The sequence below is a fragment of the Chamaea fasciata genome, unplaced genomic scaffold (genome assembly GCF_029207755.1).
Source record: "Chamaea fasciata isolate MVZ Bird 193981 ecotype frontalis unplaced genomic scaffold, bChaFas1.0.hap1 SCAF_3, whole genome shotgun sequence".
NCBI classification, from domain to species: Eukaryota; Metazoa; Chordata; class Aves; order Passeriformes; family Sylviidae; genus Chamaea; species Chamaea fasciata.
The window spans coordinates 39,678,193-39,696,184 of NW_027094088.1; the positions used below are offsets into that span (position 1 = coordinate 39,678,193).

Here is a 17,992-nt window from a genome sequence, read left to right on the forward strand (position 1 = left end):
ACATTTTACATTGCAGAGCTTATTATATCCATAACAAAACCAAATTTGAACAGATAAGCCTTGACAAAACCTATATAGAAGATAAATATTTAAAGGATATCAAAATGTAGGACAAAGATTTATTTATCAAAATAAAAGGAAAGAAAGGAATATAAATAGAAGGAGATATGTGAAACAGTAAAAGAGGAAACGTAGGCTCTCCTTCAGCAGAAAAGTCAATTCTGAGTTTACTGTGTTGATGAAGACATTTCCCACTCAACGGCAACTATGTCATAGCCCAAACAAAGATCTGAAACATGACAAGGGACATGGTACCATTGTCTGAACAACTCGGGCTTTGCCTGAATTTACAGAAATAATCTACTGCTGCTGAGAAAATGTCAGTTAAATTACTGTGCCATGGAAACCTTTTGAGTGTGTCAATTACGATCGCATGCAGATAGAAAATGCTGTAGAGAAAATAGAGAGGAGAGGCTGCCATTGATGCTGATTGCTTAATCTTGGAGCAAATGCCACAGCCACGAGGAAGCTGAAACTGACATGTGTGACCTACATGAAGAATGTTAAAACAGAGAACAGTTTTGCTTCTGTAGAAACAAATCCCAGATGGTAGTCTCCTACATTGTGCCATCTAACTCTTATGGAGAGCCAGCTAAGTGCTAGCACACCTCCAGGAGCAGTTGTGAACAGAATGCCTGGCCAGCTGTTTGGGGAAGGTCTACAAGAGATCCAACTGCAGAGCTGTGAGGAAAACCATCACCAGTGCAACTGATCCCTATCCTCTGCTGTCACTCTGACTTAAAATGGCATCAAGTGACAGCACTATCTCACTGTTAATCTGTCCTCATGCTTGAAAGGAAGTAAGATTTTTCTGCTGTGTTATGGGAACCAATAAAAGCAGTTGGATGCAACTCCCAGAGGATGCTTACGAGTTTGGTTTCCAACCAACTACAGATGCACTGCAGTTGCAGGCAGCTGAACTTGGTTAAATGGCAATTATTCTGGCTGTTACAAATGGTGCAACTTATTCAGTGAACAGAACAAACAAATGCTTGTCATATAGATAATGGATTTGTACCACAGCCAAAGACTTGCAGAGTCCATCAGGGAGGTTAAAAATCCCAGGGATTTTTTAGCTATTGTATTTTCAATTTAGCTTTCCACTACAGCTATAAATTTATTCAAAAGCAGAGTTGATTCATAGTTCTGACTATTTCAAATAATCAATCCATTAAACAGAAGACACATTTCCTAACAATTTCTTCATTTGGAATCTTTAGCTATTAAATTCCATAATGCAATAGATTGCACTTCAGTGAGGAGGGGTGTTAATAACATCTCCATTAATATCTGACTGTTGCTCCTCCAAAGGGCAGTGAGCACTGTGAAGAGCAGGCTGGCATAATTGGGTTGGCAGTACAGATTGAGCAGAAGAACAGCATTAAGGGTAGCTGGTTTGTGTTCATGAAGCAGGCTGGCAGCAGAAATGTGTGCACAGCTAAAGTCTTGTAATTCCTAAACTGAGGTACCAGCTCCCATACTAGACAGAGCCTGCCATGAAAGAACAGACTACGTGACATAATTCAAAGGAGATGAAAACTAAGAGCATCTGAGACTATATTCGCCAAAAGAGCAATTTTTCTCTTCCTGTAATTCGCAGCCTTGTGGTACCAACAGCAAACTCTTGAATGTCAGGCAGGATTAAAAGACTTCCAGAGGTTCATTCACGTGCTGCACAGCTGACATGATGAGGTGCCAGCAATAGCTTTTCTCTTTTGGCAGTGGGTTCCTTAAAATTAGAAGCATTGCAGGCAAACACAAAGCTCACAAAGCTGCTTTAAGACAGGACAAGAAAAACAAGACACAAAAGATTTTAAGCCTCAAGATTAAGGCAAAATAAAACCAGAAAAGTAGGCTTTCACATGATGATTTCCATTTAGCTTATAGGGTACCAGCCAGATGCGGAAGAAAAAGGGCACCAGGGAAGGTAAACAGTGACCAGTGTTTTGTTGTCACTGGTAAGGCCCAACTGGCCTGGGAACATCCTGTCCACTGATGATGCACTTAATTATTGAAATAAACACATGGGGGAAGGCGTGTGGAGGTTGACAGCTGCAGGCAGCCACCCTCCAGAAGCCCTCACAGCATCATGGACTCATAGAATATGTTGAGTCAGAAGGGGCCCATCAGGATTATCAAGAACTACTCCTGGCCTTGCACAGCACACCCCAAGAATCACACCATTTTACAAATCCATCTGCCCAAGGTCTGCCTTTTTCTAGGAACTTTCTTTGAATGGGACTCTCCAAAGGAACAAACATCTCGACAGTCTCACCATTCTGCAGTTTCTGCAGCAAGACATTTCTCCCAGTTTAATTACACCCCCTGAATTTTCAATAATCTTTGTGGTAGAGCAGGAGTACCTCTGCTCTGTCATAACAAAGCACTCACAGAGGACCTGAAAGGTAGGACATGCAGTCGGAGCAGGTAATATCCCCTCTGACTTACCTAGTATATAGCTAAATCTTCCAAAATTAGTATCTAGGAAAAAGGAACACTGAAGAAGGAAAGAACAGAAAAGATTCTTGGCTTACAGGAGATGGAAGCTGAACATAGCAAACTTCAAGATGTGGAAGGAAACTGCAAAGAGGAAACTGCTCGAGAGAGAGGAGATGGACTAACAGCTTCAGCTGTGGCAAGGCAGAAACTGGACAGATCCTAGGAAGCATTTTGTAACAATACAGTGATAGAGACAGTCTGAGAATGAGTTAGACAAACATCTGTGAGGAATGACACAAAAGCATCACTGTACCCCTCTAGGTCAGGGGTGGGCCATGGAATTTCTTCAGGTGCCTTCCAGATGATGCCTGAAGTAGCAGTGTGAGGCACAGGGAACCCGCCCAGAGTGCCACACTGATGGGTTTACCTGGCACAGACCCAGGTAACAACATGAGGCCTGCTTCCAAAGCAGAACCACTGAGCCTCTGTGATTGTCCTGAAGTCCAGTTAGTCCTCATTCCCAGGTTCTTGGACCAGGCAGAGCACTGTACATGGCCAGCAGTGACAGTCTCATCTTGGACTCATTCCCTTAGCTGAAGCTTCATGTCAGTCTTCATAGATCTGTTCCAATTAAACTAAGCTGTGTGTTTCTCTCCTCTCTCTGCTTTCCAGCTAGTGTTGATGAGGGGTGTGAAGACTCACAAAAGCCATTCCATCTCCCAGTCCTTTCCGGGTGAAAGAATTTTTTCTACAGATAAACTGGAATTGGATCACATTTTCAAACAGGATAAACATTTCACTTGTGGCTTCAGCACAACTGTCCATGTAGTCTCTCCATTCCTGAATCCACAGCAAAAGCAAGTAACAGCAATCTGCTACTCAACAATAAAAAATATCAAATGTGATCTTTTCTGTAAAACAATAACCAACTTGGGAGTAACTGCAAATATCTGTCATTAGATACACAATCCAATGAATATGATAAAAAGAACAATCCAATGGAAATCAAGCTATACGGAAACTCTTGATCAAGTCTGTGATGGAGAGTTTGAAGAATGAGTTTGGATCTGAAAACTTTTTAACAGTGGTACCTACAGGAGCTGCAGTTTTAAGTGTCTCCATTGATGCTTATTCACCACAAGTACACAGACCAACTGCAACTTTAAAGAGGTAAATGGCAAATTGTTTGAAAATTATAAGATGATTTGAAAAATTGCTTTCTACTATCAGAAAAGCCGTAAGTATGAGGAACTATTCATTCCTAAAAAAAACCAAAACCCCAAAACACAACAGCTACCATTCCTTTACTGTCTGGAATAGCCAGGGGGCAAATTCAAATGCAACCTGCATGAGCTGCTCTGGGTTCTTGTATTTAAAAAAGTCATTCTTCCTGTATTTCACTGACAGAAGAATGACTCAGCAAACATTTAGAACAAACTTATATAATTTGTTCACAGGCAAAAAACATGTATTTTCTGCCAAAGAAATCAGCAGGTTTTCACAGTGCTTTCTTCCTCTGACTTCAGATTTGAATCACCTTTGTTCTCTCTAGAGAATCATCACATGAAAACCTGAATAATGCAACCCTCAGATGCTGCTAAGGCCCATGGAACTGCTCAAGGATTAGAAGTCCAGGCCGTGGGCACCTTAACCTAGCAAAAAGATGGAAAAATTTAAGACAGCTCTGTGTTATACCTTATGAAAAACACAAACACGAGTGCACTCAGTGTCTTCACAACAAAGTCTGAAACTTTGGCTTAAACCTGTGGGTGCACTAATAAGCAGTGTGGTTCCAATCTATGGAAAATAACAGTGTGTGCTGGGACCTGAGGTTGCCCCGCTCTTTATGTTGCATTTTGGGGCCATGACCTGAATGGCCTTGAGAAGCTGGAGGGCACTGGGTGGGTTCCTGAGTGAGTTCCATCAGGAGGGAACTCTGTCCTCCAAAACCACTGTGCTTGGCAAGCCAAGGCACAGCAAAGGGAGATGACTGGAAGAATTCCTTCAAAACTCAGTCAAACCCAAGCACCAATGCTGTTGAATGCTAGGACACAGCTTCTGCTGCTGAACTGCTCACGAAGCAAGATGGAGTTTGCTTCTGAGTCCTGTCCCGTGTGCTCTTTGGGGAGAATAAAACAAAGCTGTTTCAGGCAACAGCATACTAAGCGGCTGAAGCTGCCTTCCAAGTGAACATACAACTCTGCAGGGAGCTATAATTTTATATTATTGTAACAGAAAAGTTACACAGGAAGGAATGTGTGGACAGGAAGGGACTGGGCGATATTGCTGCATTTATGTACAGCAGAAATCACAAGCACAGAAGTGTGTGCTCCTATCTGAAATCCTATCTGTTTGGATGACAGGGAGAAAGACAAGGAGGTTGATTTTAATCTTTTACCAATATTTAGGCAAAGACTTAATGATTCTGCCCTGCTTTGGACAACAGGAAGAACCTACTCAGCAACATGAGCAGCAGTTTTAACAGAATAACAGAACCAATCAGGCTGGAAAAGACCTCCGGGATCATTAAGTCCAACCTATGACTGAACACCACCTTGTCAATTAGACCATAGCATTCAGTGCCACATCCAGTGTTTTTCTGTAAAGAAATTCTTCCTAATGTTCGACCTAAACCTCCCCAAGCACAGATTAGGACTATGTCCTCTCATCCTGTCACTAGCTGCCAGGAAGAAGAGGCCAACCCCTCACTACCTTTAAAGTGGTTTTAGAGAGTGATAAGGTCACCCCTGAACCTCCTTTTCTCCAGGCTAAACAGCCACACCTCCCTCAGCAGCTTCTCCTAGGACTTGTGCTCCAGACCCTTCACCAGCTTTGTTGCCCCTCTCTGGACCCTATATAGAATTCAGGAGCCAACATTTTCACAAAGAGAAAACTTCAATTTTCTTTGGCAGTTAGGAAAACCCATAAGGAACAACAGGTTTTTGTGTAAAAACAAATGAGCCAAAAATGTTCCCTTGCTACAAAATAGAGAACATTTTTAACATTCAATGTTCATTTCTTTAATGTCTTGTCAGTGGGAAATTTTTTGCCTCCTAACAGGACCTTCACAATGCACCTGGCATTGTGAAGACACTATAATTAAATCAGGATTTCATAAAATGCAAACCCCCACATGGTTTGAATAAAACAGATAATAAAATCTTTAAGTGATGTGTGTTCAGTTTATATTTATAGGCACAAGTTTTCCCTTCTCATCCAAGTCTGAATCCAAACACTGTACAGAGTCACTTAAGAATATTAAGTATCTAACCCAGAAGCTACAAGCTCAATGAACACTTTAGCAAATGCTATGGAAACAAACTTCCAGCAATGCTTTTTGTTGTTTTTGACCTGTCCAGTCTGCTGTATATTCAGGCTAGGACTCGCTATAATATTTACTGACGCACAGTGAGTTGCCTAAACGTAGTTCATTTTTCTTATAATAGACAAGTATGTGTTGTTCTCCACAGCCCATTAGAATAATCCTAACTGAGCCTTCTCTTACACACTGTGCCCTTTCCTTCTTCAGAAAGCCAGCCCTAGACAAGCTGGCTTTTTAGGGGAGGAAGGAAGAGGTGCTCTGATGTAAGAAAATTTCCCAAGGCACTGTAAAAACACAGCCCAAAAGCGACCCCTAAGCACTGGTTATTGAAGAACTTCTTGGTTTCATTTTCAAAACTCCCACAGAGGAAAGAAAGGTCTACTTCCCCAGATGACAGCTACTAAATCCAATCTGCTCCTAAACTGTGAGGAAGGTTGGCACATTCCATAGCACTTCTTGACTCCTGGTCCACACAAAGTATGCATGTGAATGGGCCAGGTCCAGAAGGTGACCCAAGAGCACTGCTGTCTGGTTCAGCACATACTCACTGGGCTGATCTTTACATATTAGAGCTACTAGGAAATATACAGAGAAATCAAGTATTTTTGTGTTTGTGCACACAGAAGTTGCTATTTCTTTCTGAGACTGAAAAATTAGTGTCTATCTATTTGTGGAGAGGGGTGAGTCTGTGTCTCAGCTGGATCTTTAAGGGCACTTCCAGGTCCAGCAATGTTTTTTGTTTTTCTGCGCTCAGAGCCCTGATATTTGGAGGGTTACAATTCTCAGACTAAAGAAGCCATGCATAAGCAGCAGTTCTGAGGATGCAGGGCAAAAACCAAACTGCAGGGCAAGGGTACCTCTGCTGAGGGGTCTGGACTGTCCTATTGACAGAACTTCTGGAGTGAATTTTTCAGAAGCAGGTAATAAGAGGCCCAAGAAGATATAAAAAAAATAGCAGAATACTTTAAGAAAACATAACGTAGCAAAATTTCAATGGTGAACCTGGATGAGTACCAGGGCCTCTCACCAAACACAAGGACTGTAAAAAACAGAAAATGACATCTTGAAAACTTCAGCCCAACAGAGCAAGTTTTACCTTAGGTTAAGACTGAGTCCAGCTTTATAGGGTAAAATTGTCTACAGTTTCTCGTTTTGTTGATGTTTTATTCCTTTCAAACCAGAGGCAAACCACTGGACTTCTGCACCCAGTATCTAAACACCACATTTTTTACAGAGAAACTGAGTCACATACAGAGGAAACCTGAAGAAGCCACTTTGCTTGGCATCCAGTCAGGGAAACCACTACTACAATTTTGTCAGTGGTTTAGACAGAAATCACACTACACCTGCTAACATCTAAGTTAGTTGTTTGATTTTGGGTGTAATTGGTATTATTGAGCCTACATCCCTGAGAACACTCAAGCTCTCTGGGAGTCACTAAAGCTGCTCTCACAGCTTACTGCATCTGTAACCACCACACATCAGCAAACCCCTGAGCCTGCTGGCTTAAACTGAGGGGATCATAAGTTGCAAAGCACTTCAGAGGTTGTGACAAAAGAGATTATCATTTCTAAACCCCATAAACACAAAAAGGTAGATTGCATTCTCAGGGTCAAAGAGCTTCCAGTGCCGAGACTTACACACCCTATTGCCAGCCAGATGGGGAGACGCAAACTGCATCCTCACGATCCATCACATAACCCTTGCCACAACATCACTGCAATATTTATAAAGTTCATGGGCATTATGTCACTGAATTACGGCTTCATGCCACTTTCTCTGAGATTGCACGTCTCCTGGAGGAATGGGTCTTTGATTTTCAAGCTCCCTTACATTCCAGCACAGCAACCTGCTGGGGATTTATGGGCATTTCATGGGTGTTTAATGAGGCTTACACCGTAACCAATCTAAACAACTCTTGATCATGGAATTCTGAAGCACATTCAGTAAAGCTGATGGAGCCTGAGACACCTCGAGAGAAATACTGAATGAATCAGAACAATCAGCTTGCTCTGTTCCTCTGTTCCAGCTTTGCTGGTGAGTACCAGACACACATATACACAGAATAAACATTCCCTGGTTTATTTCTGGTTCCCTCAGATTTACAATGTATTCAGGATGGGCAGTAGTCACTCACTGATACATCTCGGTAAGTGTTTAAACTGTAGATCAACTTTAATCAATGTTTTCTCTAAATCTCTGATTTTAAAGAAAAGGCAGAGTATAACAAAGATATGAAACAACATTTAAGATAGTATTTTAAGAGTACTACTTAATGATATTCTGGAGGGCAAAAGTCTCACTCCTGGAAGGTATTTAAATGCCTAAATATCTTTGAGCACCTGGATACCCCCAAAAGGGTTTATACTTGTAAAGGAAGCTATTAAGGTAATGTAATTTGATTAAAACATTTGAAAGAGAGATAAGGTATAGTTATACATACATGCAGCCTGAAATCTGATGTATTCCACATCTGGCACCCAATACACACAACATTCTTAAACATTTTGAACAAGATCTTCCTAAAGTTAATAATTACAATGAAACACTTATCGAGTTTCTTCAGAAAGCAGATACCCCCAAGTTCCCAAAAAAAGAAAATGAGGCAAAAAGGAGAGAAACTTATGTGATGCTCTCATTTACAAAAAAAAAAGTAACTGTGGCTTTTTCCCTTTCAAGGATGCATGCTATTACAGGTGCTTATTCAGATATATCCTATGTTTAAAATAAACCTTCATGATTTCAAGATTAATTTAATTTTCACAAATATTCATGTGTACAGCATGGTGCCTCTGCAAACTTTTACAATCTAAACTGGAATTTTCTGGAGCCTAATTTTACCTTCACAGCAGGAGTGGTCCTGCTGATTAGCAGATCTTTTTCAAGTTCAAATCTACATATGTGATTGATCTACAAAGTCTCTTTTGTATCAAAAACCATTTTTGAACTGTAAATGCTTGAAGAATTCTGCTGCTGCTTGCTGTACTCTTCTTATACTAACCTTCACTGTTGGTGAAGGTGGGATCATGCTAACAAGGAACAACTACCCTGGGGTCAGGGTCAGGAGGCAGCAGGCTTACTGGAGAGAGCACCATTTTGTACTTCTGCTTCTTCCTAAACATTACCAGCTAGCCACAGCCACAGTCAGGCTCCCAGGGTAGGAAATCCCTCATCAGGACCTACCTAGGGTTGTTCTTCAGAGTTAGTTCCATCACTCCTGAAGGTCTCTTACTTATCCAGCTTTTATTTCTTCAGACTAATCCAGGAAAGAAATCAGCTTTGCTATCCCATCTGCTTTTACTTTCTTTTTGACTTCTCCATTTACATGCATTGTAAATTTGTTTCATTATAGAAAATTACTTCTCTAACATTTAGGGCTGTCTGACCATTGTCAATGGAATTGGCATAGAGAGCTCTGACTTTCCTGCTCCATGTGGTACTTGTGCAGAGTGCAGGTCAGAAAGAAAACCACTCAGAAATTTGTCTTATAGCATGCCTTTTGTCAGCAAATGCTGAACACAGTGCTAACATATACCTGTAGCTTTGCTCCCATTGCCTGACAGGGTAATAAACACTTCACACTGAGGTGACTTCCAGCCTTTTTGAGTGTGTGTAGTCAGCAATAATTCGGCACTCTCACTTAAAAGATGAAATTAAGCTGTCAGAAATACTATCTCTGTGCCAAAGGTTACATGGAAGCTTACTGACAGCAATCCTCGTTGCTTGTCTCACTCACCCTGTTGTCAATGGGGTTCTGTCTGTTTTTACACTTTGAGGTACACAGCTGTCAATTTTAACTTCTTTGTAGAAATTGGTGTGGACAAATTAGTTCCTGCCCCTGGTGCTGGTTATCTTGAGATTAATGGGAAATCCAGAGCTAGCAGTTAGAGTCTGAACGGGAGAGAAATGCAATCCACCAAAATCACTAAGTAGCCTCAATTTTTGGATCTTATGACCCCACACTTGAGAAGACAATAAATAGCCTTTCTCAGCTATAAAGAACCACCACAGATATGCAAAGATGTTATTGTTTTCGACAGAATAGAAACTTGATGGAACACTTTGGGTACTTTAAAATTGCAACCTAAATTTTGATGTTTCCTGAAATACTGCCACAATAAAGGTCTTTTCTTTTACAGTGGAATCTAATGTTACATATTTCACCATCAAATATTAAGTAACAATAAAGTGTTTGAGGATGCAAAAAAAAACCAGTCCCCCTTGCCAAAGTTCTTCTTGCTAAACACTCCTAGAGTTACGCAAAAGAAGAGGCAATACGCAAAAGAAGAGGCAATACGCAAAAGAAGAGGCAATACGCAGTTTTTTCCTTTTGGTAAAAAAAAACCTTTGTACTGTCAAAAGAAACAGGCATAAGTTTCTGGTACATCCTGATGCCTGAGGGGTTACACAGACCTTGCTCAGACATCATCAGAAGGTGATGCTCCCCAGTGGGGAAGACTCTGGCAGTTGAGTTCAGCTCAGTTTGGGCACTTCATGGTCCTGCTCCTGGTTAAGAAGTCAGAGAATCACTCTGTCATACACGTGATGTACACAGGCCTGACCTATTACTTGGCATGTCTTATGTCCAGTACTGTTTAAGAGTTTATTTACACTGGGCTCTTCTGCTAGAACAAACATTCTCATCTAGATTCCAAACAAAAAGACAAGCACGCCAGCATTGCCTCAAACTCGTGTTTCCCTAAAAAGGCTTTCTTAGGGGAAAGGACTGTCTCACAGCCCGGTGTGCCTGCTCCCCATTTTAACCAGTACTCAGAAGAGGTGCTGGCTCTGCCTGGCACCACCTACAGTAGCTCTAGCTTGCAATGACTGGTAGCTTTATTTGTATTTTGGTTCCCCAAAGCAAGGCATGCTAAAGAAATCTGGATTTTTAAGTGGACAGAACTGTCTGGCCACTTAACGATTATTTTTTGCATTAGGACAGAGGTTTAAACACCACACTGCATTGCACAAACCTACACAGTCCAAGACAAAGCAAAACATCTGCTCCAGAAAAAATGAATGCTCTCCTCCTTATCTGCAAGAAGTGTCAGGATTTTGAGGGAAAGATCAGAACAGTGCTAGGTCAGGGAAACAAGGAGATGACTGCATCCTCCTTACTCTGAGGAGGAGCAACCAGAAAGGACTTCAACTGAGACTGAACTTACTCTCTTTGCTTTTCACTCCTGGGCTTGACTACCAATTTCTTTTTTGCCAGTCAGCAGGCAGTGGCCTCAGAAGAGAATGACCAGCTTTAAACATCAGCCATCTGGCCCTAGCCTCCCACAGGCCATGAGCTAGGAAACAGCATGATCTAAATAGTCTCAGAACGAGTCCTCACACTTGAAAACACGTTCCCATGGTTTTTCAAGCATATAGTGAGAAGCACCAGCTGGGAAGGCCATTCTGCCCAGTAGGAGCCAGGTTTTACTGCAGCAATATCCTTATTTACTTCAGCAACAGAAAGATAGTGACACTTCAATACAAATTAATATATACCAAATAGAAGTCCTAAAAATAACACCAAGAAAATAAAGAATGCATACAGCTGGGAAGCTGTAAACCTCTGTTTTCCTGCTCTCACCCTGTATAGGTAACATACTATTGTTTAAGCTCTTTTTAGAACATTCCCCTACAGTGAGGCAAAATTTTGGAGGATGGCAGAGACATATTTATGCATTCATATACTGCAAGGCAGCAACAATGTAAAAATAGAAAGAAAAATAAATTACTACATAGCACAGAAATAAAGACTGCAGCCACTGTCCCAAATCCTTACCTTTCAGAGTTGCCTTCTTAAGTACCTTCATGGCATAAAGCTGGCCTGCATCAGATCCTTTTATCTTCCTGACTAGAAATACCTGTAAAAAGCAAATGTTTTGTATAGATGAGTACTGAATTTCTTCTTACAAGACTTAATGCATTGGACAGGAGAATAGATACTATGGTTCAGGAAATCTAATGAAAATTACTAGCTGAAAGCATTTAATATGTATTTCACCTGCAATTGGTTGAGCTAGCTCTGGAAATTTTCAATTTTAAGCCTTTACCACCTCACAAAAAAACTATTTTCAACACTATTAATTGACCTCATATATTCAGTTAAAGAGGGGTGAAAAGTTAGAATCAGTGTGCACATATCTCTTCATATTCTGACCAGCTTTACATGAAAAAAAAAAGATGTCTCATTTGTGTCTAGGAATGTGCAGTGTCTTAAAATTATTGCCATCAATTATATGAAAGGAAAAAATCAATTTGGTGCCATTCATGCCATAAGTCATGAACAGCAACTTGCCTAAAATGAAGCTGAAGCAGAAAGTTCATACAGCTGAAAATCTCTTGTTATTGTAAAAAAGCCGGTTTTCCTGTTATAGTCTATGCTTCATCTTCTGACAGTGTAAAATTTTAATTAAAATAAAATTTGTAGCTAAATTTGTATTCTTTTTTTTACTACATGCAAATATTTCTTGTCTGCCCCTCAGTGCATCTGAGTACTGAAAGGGTAGGGAACAACAGGATCAGTGGTTCAGTTTGGTCTTTATAAGACTTCCAGTGTTTTAATAACTGGAAATAAAAAAAACAACAAGCCTTTCAGCTGGTTCCCAGGACACACTCTGTCTGCTGAGGTCAGAAGTACCAGGCAACAGTGTCTCTCTCTTTTTTTTTAATTTCAGCACTTGTGTTACTGGACAGAAGCTGAAGTAAAGCCAAATGTAGAAATAAGTATACAGTCCCGCATTCATACAGTCCCATACATTTATTAATATACAAATTAACAAAGGCTAGGTGAAATTACCTAACTAATGAATGTCTATTTGGATTAAAAATTCCATGGCAATTATTTTATTTATTGCCTGTCTAGGAACCATGCAGCTTTATTAACTGTCTCCACCTAAAATATAAAAAGCCAAAAAATAAGGCAGGAGGAAGTATGTTTCTGGCACAATTTTTGCAAGTTGAAAGACTCTTACTCCTAAAAAAACCTGACCTGTAAACAAGTTAGATTTTCTCAAACCCATTTGATGAAAGGTTTGTGGGAATGGAGAACAACATTTATCAAGCAGGTACAGAACCTGGGGAGCAGGGGGGAAGGTAAAGTCTTAATTCTCTCTGAACAACTTCATCAGGACTTTTACATCTGACAGCATCACAGCTGCAATACTTCTATAACATGATCTGGTAGGGTTTTGGTGGGACTCTCCTCCTCAGGATGTTTCCTGTGCACAGGAGATTTGCACAGTTCCTCAGGCTGCCCTGACGAGCCAAGCTGGGGCACAAATTGCTTGCTCCCAGCTCCTGCTTCCTACTCTGCTGAACAAACAAAAACCTCCAGTGCTCACAACTGCAGGAAAAAATGATGAAATCCGGATGCAACAGGTACATGTAAGACTTTCTGAATTGCTTTTTCTTGTTATTCATGATAAATTAAGCTCAGCTGCTCCAGCATTAACAGCAAGTCAATTCATTCAGAAGTTTACAGAGAAAAATTGGGATATTTTTCTGTCCAGGTCAAGTAAAAATTTGAATTTTTGTATTACACTGAATAAGAGGAGAAAGTCAAAAGCAAGCTTGTCCAGACACTAGATTTTCAGCAGTATTATTATTTTTAAAAAACATTTATGGACTTTTACTCCAAAAACCAAAACCGCAAACGCTTAAGATAATGGTTTTCAGCAGCACTGCACATAAAACAGCACATAAAACTGCATCTGCAGAAATACTAGGCACAGTTCTAGAAATATCTTGTCCGCCATATAATCTTGCAAAGCTTGTAATACCCACATTGCTGTAATAAGCAAAATTATCAATTTACATTACCAGTCACTAGTCACTGTAGCATGGGATAGGGCACTTGTCTGCATTCCTTTCAAAAGAGATGAGTCAAGAACACTGTGTTCTATTTCAGAGGACATCAAAATAACCACCAAACCAGAAAGAAACAGAACAAAGGAAAGAGCATTGTACTGCAACACGATGTCACCTTTCTGATTATTCTTAAATGTAATGCTACACATCACTCTTGAAACCACCAAGTAGCCCTGAAGCGCTTACTTGACAGGTTATATTAGCTGAACTATACTAGTTTGTCAGAATAGCATGTGGCTGAGCATGACTTTGAATTTTCTAGTTTGATATGTTTGCAAGCACCTCAGGTTATTAACACCTGAACTAGCAAAACTCCCTTAGCTGGAGAAATTGGTGTATCAGCCAAAACCTGACAGAAAAAGCTAAGCAAGTGCTCTGCATCTCAAGAGTGTTGGGGAAACTCCCTCTGACACCAAAGATATCTTCTCTAATCTTGCAAGAAATTATTTAGGCCTTGGGTAGACAACTTGAAAACTTAATGGTTTCCATCAACAGGGACACGGATTTGAACCATCAGCTCAAAAACCAAGGTGATGAAAATGTAGGTGCTTGGAGACTGCACAAGACACACAGAGCAGACCTCTCTTTCCCATGTCTTTGCTGGTCCAGGGAATATACAAATGTTTCTCACATAAAATATGGAAAGTGACTTGTAATTATATGCAGCTCCAAACAGGTACACTGTCCGCATACACTCTGATGCCCCAAAAATCAGACTTTCTTTTGGGAAGTGGTTGCAGAGACCAGGCATTTTGCAAAGATATTTCTTTCTGTTGCTGTTCTCCTTCTTACACTGAATCTCATAGCAAACTTAATTTTGAGCTGTTTACTTTTTCACATTCATTCAACATTTAAAACTTAAATACATTGTGCTCTGAAGAAATTCTTGAGTTCAAGACTTGGTATTGAATGTTAACTTACCTGAAATCTCTCATCTCAGGGAACTTCTGATGGATTTAATTATCAATGTAATTCTAGAATAACCAGGAAGTTGATAAATACTCTTAATATAGCTACCTTTGGGAATAAAACTAAAGGTCCTGATTGGAAAATATGTTTTAAAAACTACACAGAATAATATAAGGACTTTGATGCCTAGTTTCAACTAGGTTAACTGTTCCAAAAGTTTCAATGTTTTATTTAAACCATAGAAAGACTTAAGGCTGAATTGACTCTTCCTTCTTTCTCTCCATCTTTCCTTCCTGTTCTCATTTCCAACCAACATGCCCCACTGAATAACTGTCTTTGGAATTAAGAAAATCCTTAAGATGTGTGGAGAATGTTATTTCTCCACAAATTATCTTGTGGTCATACAGGCAGGGTTTGCTTTTTTTTTTTTTTTTCTTCCCCCCATGCTCTTGCAATAATGACTACTTTATTCTGCACTGGGGTTTATCTCCAGGACCTTTCAAGGCCTCTGAGTCTGAATTAAACAGAAGTATGGGACTTGGAAATGTGCTTGAGTTTGCCGTAAGTAGGAATTGTGCAGCAAATTTCTTTAAGTCTTTGAATGTCCCTATTTACATCCTCTAACTAAGGAGCAGTGGCACACTCACCTCCCTGGTGGATAGGTCAGAATCCATAAATATTGTTTATCACTGTTTATAAACTGTCATGTTTACCAACAATAACTTGTGCTCATTAGTCCAGGTCCAGAGCCATAGGTGCTGTTTCTTAAACTGGTTCATATGCAGGAATCCAGCTAGAAGACTGAAGTGTTACTAAAATTAAGATAGAAGGGCTACCCTTACCTGCCTTTACAATGTAATTTATATTTGGACAATGTCAGCAGTGTAAATTAACTCAGAGAAAGGACACAATATTTTCAGTGTTGCTCTGGGTGATTAGATGACAATAAAAATTACCTTTCCATATGAACCTTGTCCTAATACCTTCAACAGTTCAAACTGAGAAGGATCTGCTTTTTCAAAACCTTCCTTGACATGATGACTGATGTCTATTTCCTTCACGATACCTTCTTCCTGCAAAGGGAAAAACAAAACAAACAAACAAAAAAAACCAAAACCCCAAATCAGAGCTGTTATCCTAAGGAAACACTATTAAACACATTATTAAAATCTCATCTTCTGTGATGCTACAATCATGTAGCAAATTTTAAAAAGAGAAACAAATGCTTGTCAAAATATTCCACGTGCCTGTTACCAGCTGGGGAGGGTAATTGTCAGGATATCCAGACCTGGTACTTCTGTTTATTAAGCCTCAAGATATGACTAGATAAAGACAGATTATACAAGCTGAAGCCAAAAATACACTGCAGAGCTTGCCCACCAGAGACCTTGCTAGCAGAGTGGCATGCACTCAAATCTGCACTAGAGAGGCTCCATCACACTTCTCTCCACATACTTTCTCATCTTCCCCTCAAATCATCATTTAAGTCAATCTTAAAAAGCTTCCTTAGTCTTAAGCAGCAATTCCTCTAATGAGTAGACAACAAAGAAAATACGTTACTAAAAGAGCCTCTTCCTATTTACCTCAAAAACTGGAACATTACTACTGGTAACCATTTAAACAGAAAACAAATTAATGATTAGGTGTAAAATGAGGTGGCAGTGGGAGAAGACTGACACACATTGCTGCTTGCAAGAATTAGCTTAATATGCTTTGGATTTGACCAGGATTTGTTAAAATCTTTCCTCTATCAATAGATGTACACTTCTCAAAGACACCAGTTGAACCAGGAACTTCATCTTGTAAGCTGTGACATATGGCATTAGTTTCAGTTGTTTGCTTCATGTTATTTTGGCATGTTCCTCTAAAAAGAGAGCAACTGGGTCATGTGAGACCCAGAGGGACTATACAGAGTTTGCAGCAACCCAGAAAGTCACTGAGCTGAAAAGAAACCTGGAAGAAAGAACCTGCTTCTCAAGGACACAAAGATAAGGAAAGATAATACTTACACACCCTTTTATTTCTTTAGTGTTTTGTACCCCTACATTTGAGCTTTTTGGTTTGTTTGGTTCTTCTTTTTTTGGTGTTTTTGGGGTTTTTTTGGTTGTTTTTTTTTCTTTCTTTCCAAAGTACTTCTTCTAACTTCTCCACAACAAAAACATGGATTTTCAGTACAAACCTTTTTTTTTTTTTTTTATCTCTCAGTTTGAAGGGACTTACTTATTTAGGAATAAGCTTGAACAATTCTGCACCCAGCAGAAATAATTGGAATCTCAAACATTTTTACAATAAATTTTCCTGCAATTTTCCTTTCTCTCCCCCAGAAAATCCTTATAAGACGCAGAAATATAATATTTATTTCCCACTCTTAAAATTAATGTTGAGAAAATAGAAATAACATCCTAAAAATAAAAATGCATAAAACCAAAATATTGGGCCAAAACACATCCTGTGCTAAATAATAATGAATTTTATTTTCTTCTCCACCAGAAAAATTGCTGTCACTTTCTACTAGCTGTAATTTGTCAGATAGACAGCTTGCATTACTCAGATTGCTTTCTTTACTGTAGTTTCATCCCTCCTCTTCCCTACCCTGTCTTTTTACACTCACAAATTTTGGAACAGTGGACCATATCCTCTTCTTGGTTTGGAAGGTTTCCTGTAGTTCATTTAAGCTACCACAATCATGGAAAATAATCATCATCTCAGAGCAAGTCCTTTTTCTGATCCTAATTCCTACAGTTTAAGGTTTGCATGAAAGGAAATGCTTGAAACCAATAAACAGTTTTCACAGAGAGATTTAAAGGATTTCTAAGTACAGAATGCGAAGACCTCTCTTCACATTTTTCTGACTTTAACTGCTGTGCGAGATAGCGTAACTTTCTGATATTAAATATATAATTTTTTTCAATTATTTTGTACTCCAGCCTGAACCATGAAGTCACTTTCAGCTACATTTGCAATTTAGATGAGTGAGTTTCAGTTTGCCCATTCATATTACTCATCAAAGTCAAAGACCTACAACCCTAAGCATATTTCTCATTGTATTACTAAATTTAATATAACCTCTTTAGGTTCATGAAACATGTTCAGTTCCAGGAATACACTGAAAGTATTAAAATTATGAAAATTCAGCTTGGTGGAAGAATGCTTAAAAATTTCTTGCACTCCCATATAATAGCGTAAATAATTTATAACATGCAATAAAAGCAGTACTTTAATTATAAGCATCTTTAATTAAAAGCTCAGGGAAAAAAGAGAGTATTTACAGAAAATGCTTCTAAATACAAGGCCTAGCAACATTTACTAGAGAAGCACAGGATTTTGAAGACAGAAAAAACATGCTCAATTTTGTGATTATCAAAATAAAAAACCGTTGGTTAGAAGAAGCTTCCAGGG

At 39.5% G+C, this 17,992-nt stretch overlaps 1 protein-coding gene across 2 annotated transcripts in view; it reads right to left on the reverse strand.

The window, feature by feature from the left end:
- RPS6KA2 (ribosomal protein S6 kinase A2) overlaps positions 1–17,992 on the reverse strand; it is a 280,998-nt gene that overhangs the window by 77,886 nt on the left and 185,120 nt on the right. For both annotated transcript variants that reach the window (XM_066178673.1, XM_066178672.1), the window contains 2 exons: positions 15,550–15,666; positions 11,598–11,679 (listed from right to left, as the gene is read on the reverse strand). In XM_066178673.1, coding sequence (XP_066034770.1) covers positions 11,598–11,679; positions 15,550–15,666 — 199 coding nt within the window. The remainder of the gene's footprint in view (positions 1–11,597; positions 11,680–15,549; positions 15,667–17,992) is intronic.